The sequence below is a fragment of the Sciurus vulgaris genome (assembly GCF_902686455.1).
Source record: "Sciurus vulgaris genome assembly, chromosome: 5".
NCBI lineage: Eukaryota > Metazoa > Chordata > Mammalia > Rodentia > Sciuridae > Sciurus > Sciurus vulgaris.
In genome coordinates, this window is record NC_136465.1 from 8707309 (window position 1) to 8725051 (window position 17743).

General features: G+C 40.7%; 1 protein-coding gene across 1 annotated transcript in view; it reads left to right on the forward strand.

Moving 5' to 3' along the window:
* Positions 1-17743, forward strand: part of KIF13B (kinesin family member 13B) — a 156616-nt gene that overhangs the window by 34990 nt on the left and 103883 nt on the right. The window contains 1 exon segment of the mRNA XM_079139992.1: positions 14573-14585. Coding sequence (XP_078996118.1) covers positions 14573-14585 — 13 coding nt within the window.

The window sequence follows — 17743 nt, forward strand, 5'->3', positions numbered from 1 at the left end:
TTTGGTGTTTAAAAACATTGATAGAATTCTTCCTCTGTCTTATTTATTTTCAAAGCATAATATTCATGCATAAGATTTGTTGAAACATATTAATCAAAGGAATACCATATCTTTATCATGTTTCAGTTTATAAATAGCTTCTAATTTTGTACATTATATTATTGCAGATTAATTATTGAGAAAATACATGTTTTTTATCATTTTAAATTATTTGATGTGTATAATCCTCCTTGGTTACTTTTGGTAAACTTATGTTACAAAATGTATTCCATAATCTTATTTCTTTTTTAAATGAATGTTAAAACCTTTATTTGAATTAAAAAATGAGGTCAGGTTGTTTTGTACAGAAAATGTTGGATTTAGTTGATTTTTTTTTTATAATAAGATAATTATGGTTTGGTAATAGATACAGGTAATAAAGTCACTTTCTGGTTAGGTATTATGGCTGGCAGATTTTTCAATAAATTGAATTAGGTAAATATGCAGTTTTAATGTTTTAAGGAAAATACATTAAAGCATACCATAAGATGAAATCATTTTTTCAAATAATATTTTGTCAAAGGTATAATGGAGTTAACAATATTTCATGTTCTAACCTTTTCTGAACACCAAAATGCCACTAAGTGAGACAGTCCTAGATGCAATTAGCTTAGTGAGTTATGGTGAAGTCTTGTACCTGTGTCCAAAAAACAGAAAAAGACTGACTTTATGACCTGGGTCACACCTCCTTTTATAAGTTGATTCTTTGCTTTCAGGAGACCCAATTGATTCATTAGTGGGTAGATCATTAAAAGTAACACTTGATATTAGACCACTGTGTAAATTGTGGAGAGGGATGTACCACGGCAGAAGTGCACAGATTGTGTGATTGTACATAATGCCTTCCATTCCCATCCCTTTATACGTGTGAGCAAGGTTTTCAGTGCTGAACTTTTACACAGAAGAAAATAGGGAGTGTCAGGTCTCCCTGCTGCCTTATTCTACTGCCAGTCCTGGGCGTCTCAGATTTATTTCGTTAAGAATGTTTTTACTTTTTGTTGTGCCCTTTTCAGTCATTCTATTAGGGATTGTAATGATGCTCAATACAAAAGAAAGATGACCAAAAAAGTCTTAAAATATTATTATATACACTTTTTCGCATCAACCAATAAACAGACTTTTTAATGAAAGACTTTACATTGGGATAAAAGTCTTTGGGAAAAGTAGAAATAGAAGTTCATGGATATAAAGACAGAGACTTACTGACTATTAAAGAAAAGTTTTTATTTCATTTAAAATATTAATAAGGCTGGAGGTATAGCTCAGTGGTAGCCTAGCATGTGCAAGGCCTTGGGTTTGATTCCCAGCATTGGAGGTGGGGAGGGAAGGTGGTTAGTATCATGAGTCTGAAAAATAAAATATCATGAAGTACCCAAATACCAGAATTTTATGGTATTTTGATACCAATGGATATGTCTAAAGGAATTTTATTTAGTCTTCCAGGAACCATGTCCTTTCCAGCTATTTAAACTCATTTTCGAAGAATTGTGTATATCAACTTAAAAATATATGAGGGGGCAGGAGTGCAGCTCAGTGGTGGAATGCTTGCCTTAGCATGCACGAGGCCCTGGGTTTGCTCCCCAGCACTGGGGAAAATGTACAAGAGGCTCCCAGGTTTTAGAAAATTCCTTTGGGAGCACACTAGCAAAAAGCTTGATCACTCTCATGCATACACACCTTGGTTCATGTGTGTTATTAGGTCTGTATTCACTGCTGTCCTGTAGATGGCTCAGCTTCTCTGGACAGTCCTTTTTACCTCTTCTCCTACTGTTTATTTTTTACATTATTTTTAGTTTTTTTCCATGATATTTTTACCTGAAATGTGGAAATTGTACTTCTTGTTAAATCAGCTTTAAGCATCTCTCCACTCTGTAGATACCAAGAGTAGGGCCTGTCTTTCCCTTGTGCTTTGTGAAAGTCCACTTTGCTTTATCCACAGGTTGACATTGTCTTGTATGTATGTCTCTCTCAGTGTTAAATAAAACAGTGTGTTTGGAGTACTTGTCCTTATCTGTGGATTTACTTTCAAAATCTCTGGCGATTTGATGGAGACTATTCCAGCATGGCTTATTTTTCACAAAAAGTTGTATTAATTAGAAACATTCAGAATGTCAATTAGTGAGTGGTATCTAGCTGAGAATGATTTCATATCAGCTGCATCAGAGCCAGTTGAAGATTCTATTACTCATCTGTTCTGTGCCCCAGCCAGAACCTGCTGTCCATTTCCATGCCAATTTTCAACCTGTACCAGGTGTGTTAACTGTGCGGTACAGTTTAGAACCACATCTTACACATTCTTACATTTCATTTTTTTTTTTTTTTTCTTTAAGAGGAGTGATTTCTGTACAGGAAGGTTAAGTGACAGAAAAACTGCACTAGAACCAACGTACTGGTCCTTGTCATCTTCTTCCTCCCTCTCCCCTGCCTCTCCTCCTTCCATCTTTTTCTTGGTTCATTCCTGACAGCGCCTTTTTTTTTGCCACGTCAGGCTTTCCTTTGGCTTGGAATTTGCAGTGACATGTTTTTGCATTCTTCAGCTTGGTGCCTTCTTTTGTGAGGCTGCTTGTCAGCTGCAGCAGGGTGTTCTTCAACAGCTCTCCCAGCTTCCTCGGGCAGGCTGGTATGGTCTCCTTTGATTTTTGAGTGATTAACAGAAGGAGACAAAGGCTGAAGGAGGCCCTTCCACCAGTTGCCTTGGGATCCTTGAACTTGTTTTTGTGTGTCCTTTAGGAAGGATCTAGGTTTTCATTTCTTTTCTAACAGACCTTGTTCACCTTTGTCAGGTCTTGCAGTTTTCCTTTGTCCATAACAAACATGGTCTTCCACCTCCAAAGCACTCCCTTGGCAACTCGGAGGAGTTGACTGCAGCTTCTGGGTTCTTCTCACCTCCCCAAGCAAGTTTGCATCCAGATTGTACATGTGACTTTCTGGTCCTCCTCTGGCCACACCTAGTTATTTCCCCACTGCAAGGCATGGATTCTTCCAGGGCTACTGGCCCTCCCATGCCCAGTGTGCTGTCAAGTTCAGTGCCTTGCACTGGACACGAAATTTGGATGAATTCTCCTTTCTGAATGTCAGTTGCATCAGATCATATTACATTTTGTTTGCTTTATATTTGGATCATGACTCTCTAGAACAGCTTTCTATTTTTCTCAAAGATTTATTATTCTGTAGCACATTCATAATTTTTCCTCTCAAATTTATTTATTTGTTTTTAAGATGGATGAGGTCTTGCTCTGTTGCTCAGGCTGACCTCAAACTTGCCATCCTCCTGCCTCAGCCTCTAAGGCATGTGCCACATGCCCAGCATAGGTCCTAGTTTCTTCAGGAAACTGGCAGTTCAAATTCTAATGTGTAATAGTTTGGCAGAGACCACATGTGGACAGAGTGTACTTAGGAACTATGGTATCTGAAAAGTTGAGAAAAGGTTTTATTTTGTTTTTTAGACAGAATGTAGTCATGGTTAACCTGATTTCTAGTATCGGATTTCAATAAACATTTATTGAATGCCTACAGTTTGGCAGGTACTGGACTTAATTTAGGTGCTGAGGATCCCAAAGGAAGGAGCTGGTGTGGAAGTAGAGACAGGAGGTTCACTTTGAAGTAGTTGATACCGTGTAATATGTATTATGAGGAAATGAGTTCAGGGGGTTCCAGGAACTTCATATTTTCAACCTTAATTTCTCTAGTTCTCTCCCAGTGTGAAAAAAGCTCAGTGTAGCTATGCTATAGTGTTCCAAGACAAGTGTATTTCATGTGGGAAACAGGATTAAGAAATTTGGGGGTGATCAGTTAATTCCCATAATCAGTAAGTGGGGTTGGGGGAGGTGGTTTTAGGAAAGTCTGGTGAACTCTAATGTTGAATGTCGGTGAGGGACATTGCTGTGAACCACCTCGGGGAGTGTTTTGGTATAGCCTTCCACCTGGGAACAGCCATGGCTTTCCAGTTGGTGGAACACAACTGGGAGATTTTATGGAGTACCTTAGTGCTTTGTCTTCTGCACCAGTTTTCTTCAGACTGGTTCGCCAGAGAGCAGACTGGGACACTGCATCATCTAGTCACCATAGCTGAAAAGCCGTTCCTACCTTCTTACTTTGAAAGAACATCTCTTTCTATTGGGATTTTAGGATGTCCATGTATGACACACCTTTCCTCTCCACCCAGTTTTTTTTTTTTTCCCCCTCCTTTTCCTTTTCTGCAGTACTGGGGTTGGAACTCAGGGCCACTCTATGACTCAGTTGCATCCCGGCCCTTTTTACTTCACATAGGGTCATGCTGAGTTGCCAAGGCTGGTCATGAACTTGTTGTCCTTCTGCCTCAATCTCCTTAGTTGCTGGGATTACAGGTGTGTCCCACTCACTCAGTTCCTAGCAGATGATCATGGGGACCAGTGAGAGAGAGGAAATAAAACTTAAAGCCACATTAATACCAGCGTGCTCATGTGTCTGGTGCTGTGTAACCTTCACAGCAGTGCTGTGAAGTAGGCTCTCTCAGAGAAGGAAACTGCAGCCGGAGAGGTTTGTTTAGTCCGTCAGGGTCACACAGTAAGTGGTGAGGCAGGATGCCCAACCTTGACCTGTGTGTTTTCCTGGGCCTCATTTTGTATGGGTTACTGTTAAAGCTGGGAGAGAAAATGGCTTTGCACGTGTGGCCACCTGGACTTGCTGATCCCTCCCCTTGAATGAGACTTGGCAAGCAACAGTAGGCCTCCCTGTGGGAGGGGTGCAGAGCCCAAACACCCGGTGTCCTCTCTTGAGCACCACTGTTTTGGTAATTCACTCTTCCTCTCCTGGAAGCACAGTGAGGCAGCTTAGGAATATCCAGAGGACTGCTTTGACATCTTCTCATGGAAACATGAGCAATAATTCTCATTAGGGATATTCTTTAGATAACCGAAGGTTCTAGACTGTCTTCATAGCCTGCTTCTGTAAGGAAAAGCTCTCTGTGCTAGTGGCAACCCCACTCCATCTCTGCCCAGCCTGGCCTGGGTTTTAGGGTCCCAGGTCATCACTGAGCCTCATTAACTCTCTGCTACTTTAGTCCTGAATGGGGATCGGATTCTGCTTACACTACCTCCCTCCCTCCCTCTGCTCTGCGACACTGTGTGGTGTGATAGAGAGAGCATAGTCTGGAATGTGGGCAGACTTGAGTAAATATTAAAGGAACACTAAAAAAAAAAAAAAAAAAGCTCAATAGATAGGATGGTATTAAACAAAAAGCTTCTTCACAGCAAAGGAAATGATCAAGAATGAAGAGAGAGCCTACAGAATGGGAGAAAATCTTTGCCACCTGCACCTCAGATAGAGCATTAGTCTCCAGGATATATAAAGAACTCAAAAAACTTAACACCAGAAAAACAAATATCCGAATCAATAAATGGGCAAAGGAACTGAACAGACATTTCACAGAAGGGATATGAATGTTCAACAAACATATGAAAAAATGTTCAACATCACTAGCAATTAGAGAAATGCAGATTAAAACCACACTGAGACTTGATTTCCCTCCAGTCAGAATGGCAGTTATCAAGAATACATATAAAATAAATGCTGGCTAGGATGTGGGGGAAAAGGTACCCTCACACATTGCTGGTGGGACTGCAAATTGGTGCAGCCACTCTGGAAAACAGGATGGAGATTCCTCAGAAAATTGGAATAGAACCACCATTTGACCCAGTCATCCTACTCATGAGTATATATCTAAAGGACTTAAAATCAGCATAGTATAGTGATGCAGCCACATTAATGTTTATAGCAGCTCAGTTCACAATAAGCTATGGAACCAATCTAGGTGCACTTCAGCAGATGAATGGATAAAGAAAATGTGGTATATATACACAGTGGAATATTACTCTGCCATAGAGAAGCATGAAATTATGGCATTTGCTGGTAAATGGATGGAACTGGAGACTATCATGCTAAGTGAAATAAGCCAATCCCCCAAAACCAAAGGCCAAATATTCTCTCTGAATGTGGATGCTAACATACAATAAAGGAGGGGGAGGAAAGAATAGAAGTTCATTGAATTAGACAATGGGAATGAGGGAGAGAGGGGGATGGGAATAGGAAAGACAGACTGAATTAGACATAACTTTCCTATGTTCTTATATGCATATACCACCAGTGAAGCTCCACATCTTGTGCAACTGCAGGAATGGGAAGTTATACTCCATGTATGTATGATATGCAAAATATACTCTACTGTCATGTATAACTAAAAAGAACAAATAAAAATTAAAACAAAAACAAAAAACAGTCGTGCAGTGGCCTAGGCTGGTGCAGGACCTGGCTGCAGTTGGGCATGAGCCAGTTTTTGGGGTGATGGAAATGTGCTAGACCTAGATTGTGGTGGTGGTTGCACAAGTCTACCTTTGCTAAAAGCCATTGACTTGTACACTTAGGATGGGTGAAATTTGTGGCATATATATTAGCACCTCAATAAAACTGTCCCATTTCATTGACCTTTGTGACATTTGACTCATGCCAGTCTGGGATGTACCATAAGGTAGCAGGAGCTTATTCCTAGAATTTCCAGGATTGGGCAAGTGGGAAATTGTGTGAACTGAGGTGCAGCTAAGTCTGTAACAAAGGGCGTGTGGGGAGAGCCTGTGTGCTTCTGAAGTCCCAGCTTCTTGGGAGGCTGAGGCAGGAGGATCACTTTGAGCCCAGGAGTTTGAGGCCAGCCTGAGCAACATAGTGTGACTTCATTTCAGTCACACAAAGAGAAAACCAAAATACTAGGAAGGGCTCGGGTCAGGAGCCCCCCACCTCCTTCCTGAGGTGCTTGACGCTGCTGCCCTCGCCCTCTCCCTGTGGCTTTCCAGCTTAGGGGTCTGTTCTTTTCCATCTGTTCTGTAGGCACCTGCTTAAAAGAACATAAATTTGCAGGCTAAAGTTATCATTCTGTTGATATCTTTTATTTATAGTTGGTTCTCAGTGGTTTTATTTCTTACCTAAAGTGTCAACTGATCAGCCTGTGAAAACAAATGAAGGCTACCCAAAGAAACACACACAGAGGACGCCTACCAGAGTGTGCTGCAGCAAGCAGCAGTGCCATCTCCGTGAGGGCAGGCAGAGGGGAGGCTGTAGCGGGGAGAGGGTGCCGAGTGCAGGTGTTGTCATGCAGAAGCTGGAAGCAGGCCAGCTAGAAGTGGGGTGTCTCTGTGCTTGGTGTGGGGAGCACATATGTCTCCTTGCTTGATCCTGAGTAGTAAGCAAGGGCAACATAGAGAAGCTAGGTGTCATTGGCCAAGGCCTGACCATTCTAGGCTGATAGCTACAGATGTGTGGATCAGAGCTCTGTAGTCAGGTCTGGTCACTGTCTGAATTCAGTCTGTCCATCAAGAGACTAGCCAAGGATGTGGGAAGCTGTGTGGTAGACCTCAGGGGAGGTAAAGAGACAGTCACCTTGTGTGGCACGTGCCCTTCTTCCTGTGTCAGTCCCACCATCAATCCCACCTCCATACACACCCTCTGCCCTCCCTCCTTAGCCCTTATTGTGCTATAAATACAATCATTCATTCGGTTGGAACAATTTAAGCTTTTACAGGCTCAAGATTTGTCTGATGGTTTAAAGTGTTTCCCCAGGACTTAGGTTAGTGCCTGTCACCTAGACCCAGGACTTATTTGTTGAATGAATGACTGTGAGACAGAAAAAGGGGATGGGTTGAGAGGTATTAGAAAGACGTATCTCAGGAAAGGGTGAATACAGCCTTCACCTCCCTAAGCCGTGTGCTACCTCTTGAGTAGTGAAGTGTGCAGCTGGGAAATCCTTGGGAATTGGAAGTCTACTCAAAAAAGCTAAGCAAATTGCAGACAGTATTAAATCCTGAAATAAAACCATGTTAATAATGGTATCCCACATTTATTGAGCACGCATGAATTTATATTTTAGGCATTTTATATGCACCATGTTTTTTTCTTTGAAATCCCCAGGCTTTCTGACTTACATCTCAATTCTACTGTGTGTGTGTGTATATTACATTATGTGTGTATGTATATGTGTATATACATATACACAGGTAATACACACATATCCATATGTGTATATGTATATACGTGCATGCTGTGTGTGTGTGGATATACATGCATGTATATATTCTTTTTTTTGCAGTGTGAGGGATGGAACCCAGGGCCTCTTGCATGCCAAGGAAGTACTCTGCCATTGAGCTGCATCCCCAGCCACACTGCTTATATTGAAGAAATTGCTTTAGCTTTGATTTGATTTTGGAGATATTAATTTTGATGACATTACTGCTGTAACATTTGAGTTTGGGGTTCTTTGTTTAGGATTTCATAGCCAGGAGTATGTGTTGGAATTTTAAAGCAGGTTGTAGTATTTCCTGGGGTGGGCAGGATCTGTAGCGCAGTTCTGATAGATGGCTCTCAGCATCAGATCTTAGGACTTGAACTTAGAAATGTTGTTTTTGGTGTCAGTTTGTGGATCTGTTTTTCTTCAGGTTCAAAGCTTCTTAAAAGAAAACCCCTTTCTTTGTTCTGTGACACGAATTTGGAACTTGGTTTCCTGCAGGGCCTGGTGGGAGGCAGCAGTGGGTTCAGACGAACTGTGGTTGTTGCATGGAACTTGCATCATATCTCTCAACTTTCAAGAGAATTTGTAAATTCAGATTTCCTAGTGGGAAACCTTCTAATTTCCATTTTTGGCCAGTACCATGATAACTAGCAAAATACACTGTGGTTCTTTTTTGGCATGTGGGCCTTAGGTGTGTGGCCTCTGGGTTGGAGATGAAGTATAGAAAGGGTTAGGGCCTAAGGGAATGTTAGCTAATGTCATGGTGAAAACTTTTTCCAAATAAATGCAGTGCAGTCAAGAAGAAATCCAATCAAGAAAGAGGAAAACAGAAGAAGAAAAAAAAACACACACACACACAGGAAAATATAGACTCATACAGTTAGAAGCCACAAGTACTGAAAGAAGCAAAAATTATAGGCTTTCTCTGCTTGGAGTCTAAGAATGTTTCAGTAATCTATCCTAGTGACTGCGTATGCCTTTGAAGTTATTCAGATGTTACTATAGTACTTATATGTCTCTTATGGAATGTATTTCATAAGAAGTTCGCAATTGAAATCAGTATTCCCTGGCCATATTTAAACTTTCTTATAATGAAAGTGGATGATGAATTAAAACTCCATCTGCTCATGTTGGACAGATGAGAAGAGGCAAGTGATTTGTGAGTGATGAGTTAGGGTGAGTGTATGTTTTGAATTTAGTTCTACCATTATATGACAATTCTGAATTGTGGAATTTCTAGGTCAGGTTTTCATATTTCTGAAGTTGTGATTGTGAAACATACTAGTTGTGGTTCAGTAGTCTTGTTCTTTTTTGTCCTTCTGTCCTCAAACACTTGTGGTTTGTGTGGGTGGAAGGTTCTAGAAAAAGAGAGTTGTCAGACTATCTTCTCTTGTTTTAAAGAAGTCTTTCCAAGGACTGTCTGTCAGAGGTAGTGACTTGAGTGTTTTGAGGGGGTTTGGAGGCAGGAGGAATTTAACCTACTCCTTTCAAACAGCCTCCCGTATTTTAGTTCCCTTTTTCCTCCTTCTTCATTTCTGATTTTTTTTTTTTTTACATTTTGTAGATGCATTTTTTGTCTTCATATCATGTTCTTCAGTTATAAGTATTTCCAGATTTCATTGAACATAGAGTTTGTATATCTGTTTCTTTTTTTTTTAATTCTTAAAAATATTTTTTGTTGTAGATGGACACAGTACCTTTATTTACTTATGTGTGGTGCTGAGGATCGAATCCAGTGCTGCACACATGCTAGTCAAGTGCTCTGCCACTGAGCTATAGCCCAAGCCCCGTATTTCTGTTTCTTATTTACCTTATGGTTTTGGGGCGGTTTGAGAAAGGAGGGGTGGCAGTAAAATGGTTTTATTCTGCACATAATACTGTGATTGAGAGTAACATAAGGGATGTTGGGAAACTTATTGTTGAGGAGTGAAAATGAATAGGAGTTAACCTCAGGAGTTTAAGGTAGAAGCAAAGTCATGCATGGAATCTGGGAAACAGGTACTTTATGCTGAATGGAAAAAGGTCTATGTTGGGGTGGGTGGAAACTGATGTGAGACATAGTTGGAGCCACACTGGGTCCCCTAAAGAATCAAGGATTATCTGCTGAGCAACAGAAAGCCTTTGTTGGACTCTGATAAGTAAAGAGCACTGTCCTGCAGGACTCAGTCTAGCCTAGATGTCCTGCATGAGAAAGCCTGTGTTGTGGGGCAGAACAATGGGTCCTGAAGGAGTTGGGAAGGAACTGTTGGTTGGCGAGGGTCCTTCTGGAAAGATTCTTCAGGCAGATTTTGATAGGAGCTTTCCTTCTGCATGAGGGCGTGAGTGGGCAGAGCTGTTGGGGGGCATGACCTCATCTGAGTGTACGTGTGTGGACTACAGGATGTGACGAGGTGACTGGAGCCCGGGAAAATCTCTGTGTGTGTTGGGGAGATGATGTTCCCGCCATGTCCTGGGTGCCTCTGGTCCTACAGCAGTTGCAGTAAAACTTGTTGAGTGGTTACTGTTCATTTCATTGTACATAGGAAGAGTTCCACGGTAATCCAGTACCATTTTCCCTTCCTTATCATTCTCATGCTGTGCCTTTCTGCTCTCCTAAAATAATTCCACTGATGAGGACTGTTTCTTGAAACAGTTTTCCCCAGTGGGTTCTACGGGAGCATGCTACTGGAGAATGCTTTTCTCCAATCTTACTCTACCTGATCAACCATGCTGTTAAAATTTGTTCTTTAAAACTGAATGTCACGTTCCAGATGTTGAGGAAACAGTGGACAGACTTTCAGTGATGTTTGTATCAGTAACTTCTTACTGAGAGTTGTCTCAATAACCAAAGGTTGAGAAACTTCCATGGTGAGTCTAGTCTGCCTACAGTTTTACTTAGGTCAACTTTATTCCTTCTGTGGAAGGCACCTGGGGAGGGGATGACAAGGAAGAATGATGATGATCATCACACAGATTGTTGTTTGGTTGCTGGTACTGCCAGCTAAGTCCGAAAAAGAACAATGCCATTACGTAGTGTGACTGTTAGAATGAACTCTTTGTAATGTACATCCTTTTATTTTTTTTCTCGAAGAGCTGGTTGGAATGGAATGTTGTTAAAATAGCTTTCCAAATATTTTCTAATTGTGAAAATTTTAACAATTTAAATCTATAGAATAAGTGAAATGTTGGTAGTATTTAAATTCAGTGTTTTATTTCAGTAGTTGACAGCAATTGTTGATTTACAACTCATCATTCTTCTGACATTGTTTTATGTTTTATACACATGTGATACACTGTGTTTTATTTTTAGGCAGCTTTATTTTTTCCATGGTCAGAAACATGAATAAAAACTTTCTAAAGAGCATCAACTTGTATAAAGTCATCACTAAATTTCTTTTTTATAGTTTGGCATTCTAGAGATTAATAACATAATTTGACTTTTTTTTTTTTTTTTTTTTGGTGTGGTTATTATTTGAATGAGAAGTAAGCACTGTGGTTTTTCCTAAATCAGGTCAGGAAAAAAGCAGTTAGAGAGGAGCTTATTCATAGGTAACAGTTTCTGTCCAAAATATGCAGCCAGATTATTTGGTGTGTTCTCTTCCATCAAAGCAGATCCATCCAGGTTGACCTCCAGTGCTGTTAATATGTACATCGAGGATGGGCATCATTGCAGGCATAAATCCTAAGTGGATGTTGAAAGTTGCAGGTGAAAATCTGGTTAGATACCTGGTGTTCAGTTACATGGTCTCAAAGTCTTTCCCCACAAGATGCATTTAAATTACAAAGGGAAAAATCGTCATGTTACTAAGGGGAGACCTGATAGTCACAACCTTGACCAAGTGATGAGAATTGACCTGGTCAGTAATGAGACATGGATGTCACATGCTGCCTCATAGGGAGCACTGTGCAGGCCATACCATTACTTGCATTGTGCTTGCCAAGATGCACAGCCTGAATTTAGTCACAAGGAAGCATTAGACAAACCCAGTCTGAGGAATGAATATTCTACTAAACAAGTGTCTAGTACTTTTCAAGTGTCCCCATCCGGATTGGAGGAGAATTACAAATACATGCAATGCATAATCCTAGACTACAAAGAGGACATTAATGGGGGCAGTTGGCAAGGTTTAGATAAGTCTGGCTGTAAATTACTTAATGGTTACCTTAAGTTACTTAATGGTTGATGATTACCTTCCATATTTCAGTCCTTGTAACTGATTGTAGAAGAAATGACGTTTGGGGTAGTTTGGTGAAGGGTGTGCAGGAATTCTTTGCACTATTTTTGGAACTTTTAGTAAGTTTGAAAGTATTTCAAAATGAAGTTAAGCAACAACAAAAATCATTAGGGTCAGCTGAGCGATGAAGGCTGTGGTACTTACACTTTGTGACATCTTTTTTATTTGGTCAGGAGCTGATTTTCTGTGCTTCCTGAATCTCCTCAGTGATCAGATAGCTGAAGTTTCTAAATAAGGGATCCTGGGATCAGCGAGGCATGGCTGTATCGAATTGCCATTGACTAATTTACTTTTTTTTGTACACAGAGCTGTAATTACATCTTTGGGTGTCCCATGGCTCTGTAGGTTATTTGAGCTTTACTGTTGTAGCTACCAGAATTCTACTTGGAAACTTAGCTCTGTGATTAATTGTTGTGCTGTCATGAATTCAGGTTAATCCCATGGATTCTTCTGTAGTGTGTTATATATTGTTGAAATCCATAGTTGTCTCTTGTATCTTAGGGAGAGCTATTTTTTAAATATAAAAATGTTTGATTTAAACTTGAAATATTCTAAATATCTTCTTTAGTTCTCAGAAAAGGCAGTGTGGAGTTTTCATATATAGCAGTGAGTAGCAAATGCACACTGGTCTCAGTACCAGGTGGCAACCTTGTTTTGAGTAATAATTAAAATGAAGGAAATTAATACATTGGGAAATGTTTCTGTTCTTTGCAGGAGCAGTTGTTAGTATGTGACTCATAGGTCTCAAGTCCAGGCTGTCTTGACCAGTGTGGGTGGGGCAAGACCATGGACTTGGGAGTCAGAGATCTTGTTTTGCACCCCAGATCCACAACTACTCATTAGTGTAGTGGGCTTTTCTGAGCCTTAAGTTGTCAACTGTAACACTGGACTCTCAGTGGCACCTTGCCCAAACCTCATGAGGATTGAATGAAGTGGTGGGCGAGTAGATGCAGGCCCACCCTGTCATCCCAGACCTGAGGGAGCTCTTACCTGCAGCTGGGTTTTAGGCTGTTCATAGTGGAAAAGAATCTGCTTTGCTTTTAAGACATGTACAGAGATGATAGCATATATCAGTAGCTTCTATTCATATTTCATAACTCTTTTTGTCAGGAAGCTTTTCCATGTCTTTTTCCAGAGAAAGTCTTTTCTTTTCTATGTCAGCCACGTTGGATGTTACTCCCAGATCTATCAGACGCATGTTACTCATTTGCTAGACTTGCTGTGATGTCTTAATATTTATCTGAATCATTGGTACACATGATTTTGGAAGGAAATCTTGTCAGACAGAGGGATAAGAAGGTATGTAGACAGTAGGAAGGAGACATTGGCCTATGCAGTTTGTTTTCAGGTTTCAGGCTGGAATTGGAGTTTTGATCCTCTGCAAAGGACCAGTTATTACTATTCCTGTCTTATTCCATATAAAAAATGCTTTGCTTGTTTAAAGTTTGGATATTGTGCTGTGATTAAGTGGCCACTGTTTTCAGGAATTACACACCGAAGTGTTTAGGGCTGAAGGGACATGTCTGCAACTTACTGTCAAGTGGTTCAGAAATAAAATGTGTGCACGTGTGTTTTTTTCTCTTTGGAGGGAAGGGGAGGATGAAAGCTGTCCTGGCAGCCTTAGCAGGGGGCAAATTTGGTTGAGGAGTCCATGGAAGTTCTCTTTTCTTTCTCACAAGTTTTTTCTCAGTTTGAAACTGTCTTGTAATTTATTAGATTTACACACTGTACTTTGGGGAGATGTAAGCCAGTGGCAGTTTCAGAGGGAAGGAGGGAGGGGAGGATAGAACTGCCTGAAGACGTGAAAAAGAGTAAGTACTGGGGAATTCAGCAAGAGTAACTCCCAGGCAAGAAATTGGTTGTCCTTTAACCTTCTTTCCTTAGCCAGATCAGAGTTGATTTTTTTGTAGAAGGACCTGTATAGAGAAGAGAGTAAACTTCTACTTTGCTAAAGTAGAGAAAATAATAAAGTTTTAAAAAGAAATACATACAAGGATAAGCAAAAATGCAAAAAGCAGAAAGATGAGTGCTTTCAAAGTTATCCAGTGTTGAGATAGTCTTTCTTCCACAAGCTGATCTTGTGTACTTAGCACCCCTCCTTAATAGCTAATTGACATTCATTTATCTTCACGTTACTGTTTGGTTTCAAAGGTAATATTTCATTTTCTTATTGCAAATTTATATCATGTTTGTCATTATTTTACTTTCCAAAAAGAGTTTTCTAAGCTAAATTTTTTCTCCCCCCCCCCCCCCCCATGTCAACGACTACATCTCTTTGGGGAACTAGGAGCCAGCCAAAGGTAAGAGATTTGGTATATCGTGTGATACTTATAAAGGTCTTATTTGCATATTCTTGAAATACTGGAGGTTTTCTTCTCAAACTGAAAACACGTGACCTCTCTCGGTTTCTAGAAGCAGTGCAAGCCATCAGGCTCTCTCAGCCTGCAGCCTCATTGGTGTGTGTGTGAAAGTGTTTGCACTCTGACCAGTTGCCCAGTCTCCTCACAGCTGCCACACAGATTCCTTGTGTGCTGGAGATTGGTGCAAAACTGGTAGTTCCAAACCGTGGTCACACTGTGCTGGGCCAGCTCACCCCCCTGGCTCCCAAGCTGGCTGGGAAGGCATTGCCAGGCCAGAAGAAGCCCCTGCGTCCCCAGCTTCCTCCAGGGCGCAACTCAGATCCCAGATCAGAACCTGGATTCTAAGGCAACTTCTGCTCTGTGTGGCGGGGAGGGGAGGACCATGTCAGTACTGTCATCCGGGGGACTTGGGGGTGTGCTGAGGTGGCACAAGTACTGTTTTTAAGTTGACCATCTTCTGAAAATACTTGAAAGTTCCAGGAAATTCAGTTTGATCTACATTCTTGGGATTTGTTTTTGTTTTAGAGCCTGTGGTTGAATTGTAATTCCCTTCTGTTATTGTTGCTAAAATACGTGTAGACACACTGTTTGAAACTCTACATGACTGAAATAAATAGTTAAACCTGGCACTGCTTGTATGTTTGTAAAGTCTTACTCATCTTTCCTATGAAGAGGATGCTGAGTTATTTTTGTTTTATTTTTTGTTGGAGCAGAGACTGGAGATTGGAGTAAATGTGAGGAAAACATTTCATGACTATTTAAAAACTGTCCATGTTTTATTTAATTCAGTTGTGTCTCAGTGTTTATGAAAATGTGTGGGCTAAAAAACTCACATCATCAACACAGCATTTACTTCTAGGGGAGGTGTACTTGGCAATGGGGAGACCTTTATTTGTTATCTTATGCTTCAGTGTTATTTGAGTTTGTTACTGAGAATGTTTATTTCTTCTCTATTAATTGCAAAAAGTTCTTTTAATTTAAAGGAATAAGGTTTGTTTAGAAAGAGAAGGACTTCTCTATTTTGTGGAAGATACCTGCAATTACAAAATTACTAAGATTTAAAAGAACTGTTTAGTGTTGTTAGTAAATAAGAACTTGGTGCTTATTAGTCCCCACTTTGTGCCAACTGTGATCCTTCCATATACAGTAGTCCCCACTGGTCTGCAGTTTTTTTCTTTCTGTGGGTTCAGTTACCCCAGGCAAACTTTGGCAGATTGCAGTAGATATTTTGAGAGAAGAGAGAGAGAGACACCACATTCATATAACTTTGATTACAGTATATTGTCACAGTTGTCTTATTTTATTATTAATCATTGTTCATCTCTTACTGTTCCTACTTTAAAATTAGACTTTATTTTAGGTCTGTTCAGGAAAAGCATAGTGTGTCTAGGGTTGGGTACTTCCTGAAGCTTCAGGCCTGCCCCAGGGTGGCGTGGAGCTTGTTCCTGGCTGGTCAGGGGTGCTCATAGGCTATCCTGGTGGTGCAGAGCAAGGACTTTTGACCCAGTCTGCCGGCAGCTGCAGCTTGCCTCCTTTGTACCTGTTCTCTTTGAACAGGGCCTGTATACAGTCTCTGGGATTGCTGTGGGGACTTTAGTGATGGATTTTTTGTTGCAATTGAGAGTAAGAAATAAGGTGGTTAAAGAAATCTCCAACCACAAGAATGGGAAGTTACACTCCATCTATGTATAATATGTCAAAATGTAGTCTACTGTCATGTATAACTAAAAAGGACCAAAACACAAACAAAAACAAAAAAAGCAACCCAAGAAATCTATAACAGAAAAACAAGGGTGACACCTAGTAATAATGGGTTCAGGGGAAAGTGGGCGGAGAACCTGAGCCTTGATAAATGTACACAGATGGTGAAGGGACTTCTGAAGTGAGAGCTAAGCTTGCAAGAACAGATTTAAGTAAAACTGCAAAAGATGAGAGTTGGAAGCAAGAACAGAAGAAAGTCAATTTGAGCACCACACTGTATTTAATCTTATCTTTTGTGATGTTTCTCATTGTGGGTGACAAGTGGAATTTGAGAAGCAGTGTCCACTGGACCTTTTGATGCACTGTCCCTTGGGATGATCTTCCATCTTGCTCTTGGTTCTCTTCTTGTTTGAGAATTGCTAACAGATACAACCACGAGATGGATGTCTGCTTAGCCTTAGGAAAAGGGCAGAGTTGGCAGTATGCGCCATGACACTGGCCAGATGGGGATCTTCTGGGCACCAGCAATCCTGCCTCTTCTTGAGGGTTGTCAGCCATATTTCTTGTGCTTTGCCTCTCTGGCATCACCTGTCAACCACTACCCCACCCAGAGAGCACACCCCTCACCTGCCTGCTGTCACACAAAGACCTGGGTGTTCTGATCTCTGCTTGTTGAGCAGTGTTCAATCTGTCACTCTCCTGAGTGATGCTACCACCTCTCCTACCACTTTGCTTGGACCACCAGATCCTCCCAGAACTGCCATGTCTTTTGTAGCATTTCTCTCTGCAGCGATTTCTTTCTGAATTTAGTTTCCTTGTGGCCTTGTCCCCACAAGTTTCCTTGTGGCCATGTCACCCTCATGGCATTTCCCTGCTCCCCAGTTTTGATCCAGGCACAGCAAGCAGTCTTGATTTCAAAACCTTGCACTCCTTTTCTCATTTTTCTTCCCTTTGGGCCCTTTTCCCCACTCCCAACCTGTTTATTTTGAGTAAATTTTAGGTTGTAGTGGGGCAGGATATTGGCAGGCATACTCAATTTTTGGTATTAATCTAATTCCTTTTCTTAAAATATCTGACTTTTATTTATTTGTTAAAAATGCTTTATTACATAAAGCCAATAACTGCTACTTCTAAGTTCAACTGTGCATCTCTGCATTTTTCAAAGTGTCATGCCTGTGATGTTAATGACAATTATTTTTCAAGTATCATTGGGTGGTGACTCCACCACCATGGTACCTGCACCCCACTTCACACAGGTAACAAACTGCTCTAGGAAATTTGGTTCTCCCAGGTCCCAGAGGAAACATATTCTCAGTATTGTTCTACATCTTACTGTATTAAAATCTAACTTTTAAATATCTGGTCCAGATAGCCTTGTGAGGTCACAGAGAGACACT